General features: G+C 38.6%; 2 protein-coding genes across 2 annotated transcripts; one reads left to right on the forward strand and one right to left on the reverse strand.

Annotated features, from left to right (window-relative positions):
- Positions 1 to 63: 63 nt before the first annotated feature.
- Positions 64 to 2412, forward strand: LOC113054588 (zinc finger CCHC domain-containing protein 9-like). The gene is made up of 6 exons (XM_026220236.1): positions 64 to 171; positions 825 to 1171; positions 1566 to 1716; positions 1804 to 1896; positions 1978 to 2046; positions 2134 to 2412. Exons 2-6 carry the CDS (start codon positions 833 to 835, stop codon positions 2244 to 2246), a joined length of 765 nt encoding a protein of 254 aa, XP_026076021.1. The 5' UTR covers positions 64 to 171; positions 825 to 832; the 3' UTR covers positions 2247 to 2412.
- A 570-nt stretch (positions 2413 to 2982) lies between these two features.
- On the reverse strand, positions 2983 to 12583 carry acot12 (acyl-CoA thioesterase 12). Its single transcript, XM_026220237.1, has 15 exons — positions 12023 to 12583; positions 11312 to 11381; positions 10766 to 10826; positions 10575 to 10676; positions 9261 to 9405; positions 8690 to 8849; positions 8391 to 8510; positions 7991 to 8141; positions 7829 to 7884; positions 7686 to 7749; positions 6678 to 6761; positions 6467 to 6600; positions 6226 to 6354; positions 3470 to 3596; positions 2983 to 3391 (listed from the first exon to the last, which is right to left on the reverse strand). Exons 1-15 carry the CDS (start codon positions 12207 to 12209, stop codon positions 3251 to 3253), a joined length of 1731 nt encoding a protein of 576 aa, XP_026076022.1. The 5' UTR covers positions 12210 to 12583; the 3' UTR covers positions 2983 to 3250.
- Between the last annotated feature and the right edge of the window lie 631 nt (positions 12584 to 13214).

The raw sequence follows: 13214 nt of genomic DNA on the forward strand, positions 1-13214 counted from the left end.
CTAATTATTTGACCACCTGGGGATCTTGATTAACTTCAACCAGGGCCCGCTGGGAACCAAAACGCTCATGTTGTAATTTCATTCCGGACGGATTTATTGGTGGGACAAAAAAAAAAAAAACACACGTGAACTGCGAACTGTTTTGATGTTGACTGGTGATATTCTTTTGAGGTGAGCGTGTAAAATTAATTTATTAATTATATTTTTTATTACGAGAGATAGATTTCCACTAACCAGAAATGTCTTAAATAGATTTATCTGTCGTATGTTCGCCCATTTTTCTAAAAAAAATGTTTTTGATTATGATTATTCATGCTATCTGCGAAGAAAACATAATCCAAATTAATATACTGAATCTGAAATATCCCTTATGACATGTGGTATAATTTGTTTTCTGCCAAATTACCATAGAATCAAAAGTGATTGTTACTGTAAATTACAAACATTTCGGTTTAAAGATGTATAAGAGTTATGTTCTTTATATATGTATTTCTTTATGTATATGTATTATGTATATGCAGTTCTTTATATATATATATATATATATATATATATATGTATATATGTATGTATATGTGTGTGTGTTTTGTGTTGTAAAATATACTTATTGCTGTATACTATGGTAAAGAATGTTTACCACATTCACCAAAGTATTTCAAAGCACTTTCATGGTATGTTGTCATGGCACTTTAATAGTACATGGATTTTTTGTTAGTATGTGGACTCTGGTATATTGGCAGAAATATGGTTGTAATAGTTTATGTTATAGCATATAGTAAATAAGTTATTTATTTGATAATGAACAACTTCTCTCATTCTAACAGAAGTCAAAATGACGAGGTGGGCCCGAGCGAACAACGTCCATAAACACAAAGCAGCGGACGCCACACCATGGAAGCAGCTGAAGGCGAGCGGGAACGCTGGAGAAGCAGGAGCCAGAGCCGCTGGCCGACACATCCAGCAGGGGCCAGGTGTAAAAAAACACAACCCGAAAAGGAAGAAACGAGAACATGACTGTGATGACGTGAATGGGTTTCTGGAGTATTTAAAGCAGAGCGGTCAGACAACCCCAGACCGGGATCTGAGGGGAGAAGTGGCAACGGCACTGAAGAAAGACGAGAGACGAGAGAACAGACGCATAAAGAGACAAAACAACAAAAAGAACGATATGGTGAGGAAGCGTTTAAAAAAAAATAAAACAGATTGTGGGATAGCCTATATACTCAAAAATTTTATAAATAAACTCAAGAATTGTGAGATATACACTTGCAAACACAAGATAGAAATTCATTATTCTGAGGAAAGTCTGAATTGTGAGAGAAACTCGTGAGAACAGCCAAGGAACAAAAAATTAAGGTTATTGTAACTTTTCATCTCACAATTCTGACCTCTTTTTTTCTACCAGTTTTGTAACAAAATAATCTCATTTGCCTGAAAAACAATCTGAATTATGAGATGGAAAAAGTTGCAATTCAATTATTTACTTTATTATTCCAAAGTGGAAATAAGCTTCCATAGACTTAAAATGAAATATCTGACACGTTTTCTCATATTTTTCCATTTAGATTTGCTTCAACTGCCGGAAGCCTGGTCACGGTCTCGCTGACTGCCCAGAGGCGGATAACGATGAAGAGATGGGCCGCGGGATCTGTTATCGGTGTGGGTCCACTGAACATGAGATCCAGAGATGTCGTGCTAAAGTAGATCCTGCCATGGGTACGAGCTGAATGATACTTTTGGACACTTAAAGTGAAAAAAAAAAACAATGCTATGACTTATCATATTAATGCAGCTCTCTTCTAGGTAATTACCCATATGCCAAGTGTTTTATCTGCGGTCAGACTGGACATCTGTCCAAAGCCTGTCCTGATAACCCGAAGGGACTGTATGCTGCAGGTCAGCGATTTACCTGTTTAAGCACTAAATATCTGAAGAATTTGAACATTCATGTTGTGGTGATTTGCTCCTCTCCTTTAGGCGGTTGCTGTCGGGTTTGTGGTTCAGTGGAACACTTTCAGAAAGATTGTCCAGAACACCAGAACTCAAGTGAGTTGAAGAGTTAATAATGTGACCATGTCCACTGGAAATCTGGTATCTGACATACAAACATCTAAGTTCACTTCTTTTTTGCAGCTAATTCCATCACCCTCGGCCGGCTGTCCAACAGAATCAGCGCCGACCACGAGGACGTCCATGTGCCTGTGAAGAAAGCACAACCCAAAAAAGACAAGGTGGTGGTGTTCTGATCCACAGCTTTTGGAGGGGATAGAAATGGACTATCTTAACCGATCATTGCAATTTAGATTTGCTTTCTGCAGTTATGGACTGAAGTGTTTTTAGAGACAAACTAAAGCAACTCTTCATGTTTTGAGACCATTTACTTGCTATTAAACGTCCTCATGATGAAATTGCCTGAGATGTGTGAACATCACATTTTTGCCTGACTTAGAAATCTAAGTTTTAATTATGAATCCTGTTTGTCTTCATTGATATGCTCAAAAAAGAGAAGATCATTTGAATATGAAAAGCAGCATTTATTTATAAGACACTTTGTACAAATATACTCTATGAAAGAGTGTTGTTAAGTGTGGGGGCCATATTCCTTCATGTAACCTTTGGCCCTTTAGAGGTTAAGAATACAACTGCACGCGTCTTGCAGAAGAACATTATTTTAGTTGTGCTTTGCTGCTGTTCTTCTGCCTGGATTATTTTTTTGGTTGTATTTTTGCTTGCCATATAGTAGGGAAGTATGTGGTTTCAGGTGAAGCCATTGCGTGGAAAACAGTATCCCATAATGCAATGTGCAGGTTTCACAATGATTTGTTGTGAATTTTCTATACAGAAAATACCTGGCCATGCAAATTCCTTTCCTTGCTATATATGCATAAATATGCTAAATATGCTAGTAGGTTTATCAAAAAAATTTTTTACTCATAAATCTTAGTAGATTTAAAAAAAACAACAACTTTTTTTTCAGCTGAACATTGAAATAATTAACATCCATTTAGATTCCTCTTGACTCTACAGAGAATGAACATTTAAAGTGACAGGCACATACCTGGAGCATATGCTTATAATAAATAATTGTATTGTCCACTGGTGTGGATGCTAATATAGATATCATTATAGTTGGCTTTACAGTTATCGTTACTGGCTTTTTGAACAACATGCTATAGCTGAACATTTTTATGATTACTTCATCATGGCAGTTAATTGAAACTTAATATTATAATTGTCCAAATGTTTCAAATCAGAACTGTGTGGTCAGCAAATCTTGCTCTAGAAATGAAATGCAGGACATTGCCGTCTCTTCCATAGATTTGGACCAGCCGGCTATATTTCCCTCCACGTAGGGCAGCACTCCAGAGGTCACCTGGTTGAAGTATGACACCTGGAACAGCAGCCAGAACTGATCAGATTGAGCATGAGCGTGATGCTTTCATTGATTTTCAGATGTTATAGTTGGTACCTTGCAGGTTGAATAGCCTATTTCATGAACCAGGAATCCTGCACATTTAACTTCACTCCGAATAGAGTTCTCCTCCGGTGGAACTGTTGCCATGGTGACGGACCGGAGTGCTATGACATACGGGTCTCTGATGATAAAAATACAGTCTGAGCCTCACATTAAAGCAATAGTTCACTCAAAAAATGTAACATTTGTTAAAAAAGTACTTATCCTCAGGCCATTCAAGATGTAGATGAGTTTGTTTCTTGGAAGAGATTTGGAGAAATGTAACATTCCATCACTCTGGAGTGAATGGGTGCCGTCAGAATGAGAGTCTAAACAGCTGATAAAAACCTCACAATATTTCATAAAGTTCAAGTAATCAATAGGACTCCAGTCCATTGTTGTGTTGTGCAGAATACTTGTGGATTTCTGTAATGTTTTTATCAGCTGTTTGGACTCTCATTCTGACGGCACCCATTCACTACAGAGGATCCATTGGTGAGCAAGTGATGTAATGCTGCATTTCAAATCTCTTCCAATAAGAAACTCATCTACATTCTGGACAGCTTGAGGGTGAGTAAAGTTTATTACAGTTTTTTTCAATCGCTAACAAGCGCTTAACCATACTTCAGATACTTTTTCTAAACTCTTAACACAGACTAACACCTACAAAACACAATTGGCCAAATGGATAATTTTCTTCTCAAAAACACATTTTGTTAAATATATAATAAATCTTCATTTCAAAATAGAACACATCTTTCTCTGCACACACCAACTTTACCAAAACACTGGAAATCTGACTCAAAATTAAATTATTCTGTCAAAGAATAACACTTGTTTTCACCTCACAAGGTACATGCAGTCAATCAAAGTACACCAGGTTTCAAAATACTGGCTATTGTTGACATTACAAAAACTGCATAGACTTTTCAGTCTCAGTTTTACAGGTATTTACATGCAAAACATGCAATTCACTGTTTTACACTAAATTTCTTGGTTAGGAACTGTATGTCCAAATGTACAGTAATGTTCACATTCAAAAGCATTCCAGTAAAAAGCTATTTTTTTCCTTTACTGTTTACTGCAGGAGGTACAGAAGAAACACAGTATGATAGAACAGAAAAGTTTTGACAGTATTGCTTACAGTGAACAAAATATCCATGAAACACATAAGAGCATTCTGAACCAAAAAAAACAAACAACAGCAAAAAGCCCAGATAAAAAGGGAGGGGGGGGGGGGGTAAATAAAAACAATCTCTCACTGCTCCTGCTCCTCTCACTGCATCTCTCACTGCTCCTGCTCCTCTCACTGCTCCTGCTCCTCTCACTGCTCCTGCTCCTCTCACTGCTCCTGCTCCTCTCACTGCTCCTCTCACTGCTCCTCTCACTGCTCCTCTCACTGCATCTCTCACTGTTCCTCTCACTGCTCCTGCTCCTCTCACTGCTCCTGCTCCTCTCACTGCTCCTGCTCCTCTCACTGCTCCTCTCACTGCTCCTGCTTCTCTCACTGCATCTATCACTGCTCCTGCTCCTCTCACTGCTCCTGCTCCTCTCACTGCTCCTGCTCCTCTCACTGCTCCTCTCACTGCTACTGCTCCTCTCACTGCTCATCTCACTGCTCCTGCTCCTCTCACTGCTCCTGCTTCTCTCACTGCTCCTGCTCCTCTCACTGCTCCTCTCACTGCTACTGCTCCTCTCACTGCTCATCTCACTGCTCCTGCTTCTCTCACTGCTCCTCTCACTGCTACTGCTCCTCTCACTGCTCATCTCACTGCTCCTGCTCCTCTCACTGCTCCTCTCACTGCTACTGCTCCTCTCACTGCTCATCTCACTGCTCCTGCTTCTCTCACTGCTCCTGCTCCTCTCACTGCTCCTCTCACTGCTCCTCTCACTGCTCCTCTCACTGCTCCTCTCACTGCTCCTCTCACTGCATCTCTCACTGATCCTCTCACTGCTCCTGCTCCTCTCACTGCTCCTCTCACTGCTCCTGCTTCTCTCACTGCATCTATCACTGCTCCTGCTCCTCTCACTGCTCCTGCTCCTCTCACTGCTCCTGCTCCTCTCACTGCTCCTGCTCCTCTCACTGCTCCTGCATCTCTCACTGCTCCTGCATCTCTCACTGGGCCTGCTTCTCTCACTGGGCCCTCTTCCTCGTCCATACATTACAGTGTTTGTCTTTTTCTGTTTCTGTTTCCAAAAACATCACTCTTCAAAGTCCTCCTTTTATTGTATAAGTGTCAATGTAATAGAAAAAAATAAGCCCTGCCATTGAGTCTAAGCCAGTTAGGAATCAGCTGTGGTTGGCTCAATTTACACAACATAAATCAGCTAAGATATATTGTTTTTGAACTGATATCGTCGCAGAAGCAGAGGTTTTTATACTGTCTCTAAGGTTTGGAACATTGTTTTTGCTATTGTGGGATGTTGTGTGTTAACATTTGTAAATACTACAAAAACGATCCATAATTTTGTTGGGAGGTATAGCTTGTCTGTTCAGAAAATGTAAGCATTGTGGAAATGTATTTAATGACCCCATATTGTGTGAAAACGACATGAAATGTGTGAATGGTATGGCCACAATAGACAGATGCTGTGCTAATTGTGTTTAGAGTTTTGAAAATGAGACAACTGCTCGGACAAATACTTGTTAGCGACTGAAAAAAACTGTAATTTATTTATTTTTAATCATTTTTGGGTGAACTATTCCTTTAATAACATCAAAGATTTGTTTATCCAAAACAGAATCACTCATGTTAGCAGTGAATTCATACCCATCTTTGCAGGATTGCCTTTTAGACAAAAGAACCACGAAGTCCCGACTTTTGCTTCCATTGACAGTGGTGCATTTAATGTGATAAATGGTTTCCTCCTCGTCTGCTTTCTCGACCTCTTCACAACTCCTGGAGGACATATGGAAGGATGTAGATGCTGAAAAACTATTTAATGTAATTGCAAAACTTTTAGCACAATAAATGTAATACAGAGGGATGTAACAAAGCCTTATTAGCCTACAAATAGTTATTGTCCCACTGTGGCCGTAACCGCAGGTCAGCGAGCAGCGAGAAAGCATAAAAAGCCGTAGTTTTGACCTTCATCTCAACTTTTAAACTCAGCTTATCTTCCTCCTCAAGCACGTAGACTCCTACCTGCAGAACACAAGTCAATTCAGCATTCTAGCCACATACTAGACATAATAAATAAATAAAATAAATCAAATGCTGACCTTATCATTGATATTACTGGCCTCCCAGCCTCGCTTCCCAGCTAAGACTGTGAGAGCTGCCACGTTGTTATAGCCCAAGAACACCTGCAGAGGGCAGAGATGTTGTACAATGTTATAACAATGTTTGGAAAAAGCAGTATGTAGTATGCAGCATGTATACTGTTAAGGGAGCTTTCTCTTTTTCTAGAGCACATTGGTTGCATCCAAAATCTCTACTCTAATCTGTACTTTTGAATAAGTAATTCCTTTGCAACCAATCAAGGTTACGATATGGTATGAATGTGTAGTATGAATATAGTCTGGGTGTAAGTGTGACCTTATATTGTCATTTGCGTCGCTTTGAATCACTGACATTCACAAATCCTCTCCTGTGGCCTCATGGGATAGTAAAATGTCCATTATAAGCACACTTCAGAATCTCACAGAAAGTATTAAGTCATCCTGGAACTTCTCGCCTACTGTTTTATGAATACTGTGCATTTGGACACACTATGCTTTTCACATGCTGTTTTTGCATACTATATTTCAGATGCAGCCACTGTGTGAACAACAGTATATTATAATGCAATGCTCTCAACTTAACCGTCCATTTCATGTGACTATTTAACTGGTAATGATATCAATAATGATCTGTAGTCTTTTTCATTTGATCACACTTCTAGAAGAGACATTTTTTGCACAAAATCTACAGTCTCACATTAAACGCCCACTAGTGTTTGAAACAACATTTGAAACATTTATAATTTATAAAACCTCAATATGATTACAAAAACATATTACAAAAACATATTTTTTAAATACGCAAAATTATTCAGTGTATTATTTAAAGTTAATTATTTTAATTGTTTTTAAAATATGAATTTAGGCATTGACTATATATACAAATATATATATATATATATATATATATATATATATATATATATATATATATATATATATATATATATATATATATATATATATATCCTTCTTTTTATGATTATGTTATTTTATTTTTTGTGGTACCTGATTACTTCTGTCCCAAGGCACAGAAATTGGTCCCTCATTTCCTGAGTACAGAATGTGTTTCCTGGAAAGATACATTTGGTATGTTTCTTAAACAATGAGCAATTTTACGATTTTTTGAGATTTTTTTCTACAAAAAGTACCTGGCCATGCGAATTCTCTTCCTGACAATTGAACCAATAAATCGTCTTTCTCCATCCTTAAAATAACAAAATGATACAATTAATGTACTTTAAGTGAGGCTCAGAACGGTTATATACTGTATAATGACTACTCTTGTGTTGTTGGACATGTAAATAACTCACAAGAGTTGTGTAGGTGACTTCAGGAAACGTCTGTCTCTCCCCATCACGTCCCGGGATGTAATAAATCATGGAGGCGCTGTTGATATGTCTTGGTGTTCCCTCATTCCACTCCTCACAGTTATACGCCTCCACCCGAACACCCACCTCCACACTGATGCACAGAATAAGAAAACAATGTATTTATAATATTCCTCAGTTTATTAGATATTAGTATTAAAGTCAATACAAAATCTAAATGTACCCCATTTAAATCCTTAATATATCTACTTGGTGTTATTGTGAGTGACCAAATATGTCATATTACAAATGAATGCTGTATTTAACAGTCCTGACAGTTAATGGTTCTAAAGAAGGTTGTTTTGTTTATGATTGCACATCTATTGTTATATAGCTACTGTACCTGGTCTGAAAGGCATTATTGACCATCGCTTTGAACACTAGTCTGTCACCGACACTGGACGGACCTCGGAATCGAAACATGTCCACAGCTCCGAGAGAAGGATAGCAGCCACACAAACGACTAGGAGACACAGAAACACACAGAAGATGAAATGCAGATTTATTACTTCCAGTAAAAGAACTACAGTACCCATAATCCCAAGGAGCGATCTAGCCTGGATCCACCATGTAGAAATGCTGTTAGACCTAAGAAACATAAAACTGGCAATGCATGAATACGCATGTTTCTGGATCTGGTACCTGGCTGCTACTGTAGCCACGTTCTCCATCCAAGCCATGATTTGTCCTCCAAATGTGTTTCCATGATGATTGGCGTGTGGAGGCAGCACCAGCTCAATGCTCTCGACCCGTGTGAGTTCGGTCGACACCACGGGCGCAATGGGCTTCCTGCTACACAGTCCTGAAATGTCAACAAGTCCTGTTCTGCATGAACTTTATCAGCGGCAGTTTTTTAGATTGATGCTGTCATGAATGTGTGCGCATTGACTCATGACTGGAACTTTTGATTCCACTGCCAAGTTATGGTTGTGGTGGCTCTTGTTAAGTCTCATGTCTGTCCTCTGGCTGACTCCATCATGGGATTCTTTCCACTGGAGACACCGAGTGTGTTTGGAGAATGATTTTAATAGCAAATGTTGCACCATTTGATTTATTGCCAATAAACAACCAATGAAGTTTGTTTCCATGACTCGGTGAAGTTTTTAGAAGTACGATCTCCTGGAGTACACTCAATACACCACCCACCTCAGAACCTCGTAAGCAGACACAAGTACATACTAATTAAATGACAGCGTTTAAGTAAAGTGCTAACCCTTGTCCTGAAGGTTGTAATAGTCCTTCATGAGGTTCTTGAAGGCCTCTTCGTTGTAGAGACGGAGTCGTCGTCTCTCTGAAGCTAGTGAATATTCCAGCATTTCCTCTACCGAGCCGTGAATGTCCAAAGGTTTCAGAGACACCTGCAGAAATCAGTGAATATTTTGGAACAATTATATAATTTTTTATACATAAAGTTAAAGAAAGAGAGAAGTTATATGTCACACGTGTTCCTGTGGCTCAGTGGTAGAGCATTGTATTAGCAGCGCAAAAGGTTGTGGGTTCAATTCCCAGGGAACACATGTTAGTTAAAAAATGTTAGTCTGAATGCACTGTAAGTTGCTTTGGATAAAAGCGTCTGCTAAATGCATAAATTCAATTGAACTGAAATTGATATTTGTCCTGGTATCAAATGTCACTGCTCTCTGATTGTCGTTATAAATTTAGCTGTTTCAGACATCCTACAAAGGTGCTATTTTAATAGTATCCTGCAACTGAAATGTTTAATATTGATCATTAAAATTAATAAGTCTAATGTGCCGTTAAGATTTGTACTTGATATTTTAAAGTAATATTCTGGATTTTAAAGATGGATTTAATGAGTACCTGCTGCCACCATTGCACATGACAGTAATGTTCCTAAAAAAATCATGATTGATATCCATATTACATGAAAATATTGAAACATCTTCTTAAGCCATACATTTTCATTCTCTGTCTGTAATTATAATCAATGCTGGTTGCAGCATTTACATCAAACAACACATATTGGGCTTATATAACCAATATAAACCAAACTGTCTCTTCTGCTCACCAAGGCTGCATTTATTTGATCAAATACAGTAAAACCATTAATATTGTGAAATGTTATTACAATGTAAAATGATTGGTTTCTATTTGAAATATATTTTGAAATGTAGTTTATTCCTGATGACAAAGCTGAATTTTCAGCATCATTCCTCCAGTGTCACATGATCGTTCAGAAATCATTCTGATAGCTGATTTGCTGCTCAAGAAACATCTCATTATTATTATGTTAAAAACAGTCGTGCTGCTTAATATTTATGTGTAAACTGTGATTCCAGGGTTTTTCGATGAATATACATTTCAAAAGGTTGGAATCTATTGGAAATAGAACACTTTTGTTATATTGTAAAAAATTTTTTACAGTCACCTTTGATCAATTTAACACACCCTTGCTCTTAGACCCAAAACTTTTCATCGGTAGTGTACCATTTAGATTTGAGTGGGCTTAATAGAGTAAATGTACCCCAAATTCTAGTGTGCCATCTTGACAGAGATGTTTTCTCACCTTGTGTGTTCCTGTTGGTTTGGCGACAAACGTGGAGAAGGCCACGCAAACCCTCTTCATCACTCCACTGAGCACCTCCTGTACTGTTACATAGATGCCTACCTGATCAAACAGTGACCGGATCAGACAGGGATGCATTATAGTTCTTTTCTCAATATTTAATACTCTAAATCTGTTTGGTCTTGTATTACCTCCATGCTCGTGTTGAAAGCCCTGTTCACTCTGGCTTTGATACTGATAACCTGCCCAACCCTGAAATACAGAGAGATATGATATGATAACACATCAATTTATCACACAACACGGCGTACTCCAGAAGGACTTGATCCAGTATTCGCTACACCTTTTTGCAAAAATTTTACATTCCATCCCTTGCTCACCAATGGATCCTCTGAAGTGAATGGGTGCCGTCAGAATGAGAGTACAAAAAGCTGATAAAAACATCACAATAATCCACACCAAATCATCGGTTAACATGTTACTGCATGCATGTAAACAAAATATATCATGAAGATGTTTTAACCATTGCTTCTGGCCAAAATATGTGTTGTTTGTGTATTATTATAATTTTGTTATCATCTGTTTGGACTCTCATATTGATGGCACCCATTCACTGTAGAGGATCCATTGGTGAGCATGTAATGGAATGCTACATTTCTCCAAATCTGAAAACAAACTCATCTACATCTTGAATAGCAAGACAGTAAACTACTGTGATAAAGGACAGATTCTAGTACCTTACTGTCTCTTCGAACTGGATATCATCCATGGAAGCCGTTACACACGCCATTCCTGCATGTCTTTCAGCTTGAAAGAAGAAATGAAAGAAATAGAGATTTATAGCATGAACTATCAAAGATGGGTACACACTTATTGTTCATATTTGCTTGTCAACGTTATTTATATTTCATGTGTCTAACTGGAGCAGAAACGGGAAGGAGATGGAGCGTCTTCTATCAGAGAGGACACATGTAAATCATTGATGTGTGCCGTCCTCAAGCCTCTTTTCTTCAGTGGCGGAGAATGGATGCTAGTTACCTTCCTCCGTCATAGTCCAAAGGAGACTGCTTATCTGAACCTGCTCTGATGGGCTGATAACACACTAGGTTGTTTTGGAAATAGGACATTTTTACTGCTTCTGCAGGTCAGTCGAGGTTTCTGCGTTCTTGTTTATCACCGTGTCACTGGCAAGACTAAGTAATCATGTAGAAGACTCTTTCATCCAAATGGATTTACAGCATAGGATATTTAAACAATTTATCATTTATGGCTCAATGGTTACATATTTTAATCTTCAGTATGTACAGGATGATGATGCATCATATTAGTTTATTTAACCGAACACTTTTTCATTTGAAATAAATCTTACAAATGTTAATGTGGCAGATGAAAGGTCATGATGTAACCTTTCAATAAATCTGCATCTACTACAGCACAGTCCCACTCACCTGCCAGACAGGCGGTAGTGTCCATCCACTTCAGCAGCTGTCCCGCTCCCAGCTCTCCCTGGGGGTTTGCATGCATGGGCAGGACGGACTGGCACATCTGCACCTCTACCGGACCGGACTCTTTCTTCCGTCCCTTGTCACAGGATCCGTCCATGTCTGATGTTCCTCTTGAACAGTTCTGATCCATGAGGGCTCGCTCAGAGATGTGGAGAGTAGAAATAACGGGAGGTCAGCTCGTTCCTGGACTCTTATCAAGGCAGATGCCAGGTGACCTCAACTCTGGCCAACTTGGACGTTCTGTGGGACCATGTGACGTTCGCCCAACAGCCAAGCTGAATACCTGAACTATACTGCTATAGTTGCAGGACACACACACACACACACACATGTGCTGCAGTTGCTGTTACGACACATGGATTGTGATGTAATTGCTGTGTGTGTTTTATTAACTTGTTTTATGTGAGAGAGCCATAAAGCTGCGGAGTGTTGACGGACGTTGTAAGGTGGCAGAATTGAGGAGTTCTGGTTCATAATTACTGTATTTGCATTACTGTAAGGGTATAGGTTTATGGTTGTGGTAGTTATAGACATTAATAAACCATTACTACTACTACCCTCTATTTAATGGGAGGTTGCAAAATCTGACAGTCCTGCTGAAAAAAAAAAACAGCATATGCTGGTTAGGTATGTTTTGATGCTGGGATACTAGTTTAAACTGGTCCTTGCCAGCACATGTCCAGCATAAACCAGCATCAAAACATACCTCACCAGCATATGCTGTTTTTTCACACAAGGAGGGTAGGCCAAATCTACAGAACACCATCAATATTTTTAGCATCCTGATAAATTCGCCGTGAATGTTTTGGACTTTCGCTATTTAGAGTTAAGGTCTTTTTTTACACCAACACCAAGTGTTATGAAAAAAAGTTATGAAAAGGCTCGTTCACACCAAAGACGATAACTATAAAGATTTAATAATCATTATAATTCTCTGAGAATAGGAAAACTGTAAGGAGAACAACACATAGGAACGATACCGCGATAATCACTTTAACATGAGACTCCACTATTCTCACAGAATAAAAACAATGATCGTAGTGGGTGAGAATGGGCTATTGAGCTATTTCTTTTAACTGAATGGTAGGAGTGAGAGCCTGAACTGATCTAAAATTGTAGGTATGACTAGTAACCA

The sequence above is a fragment of the Carassius auratus genome, chromosome 35 (assembly GCF_003368295.1).
Source record: "Carassius auratus strain Wakin chromosome 35, ASM336829v1, whole genome shotgun sequence".
Classification (NCBI taxonomy): domain Eukaryota; kingdom Metazoa; phylum Chordata; class Actinopteri; order Cypriniformes; family Cyprinidae; genus Carassius; species Carassius auratus.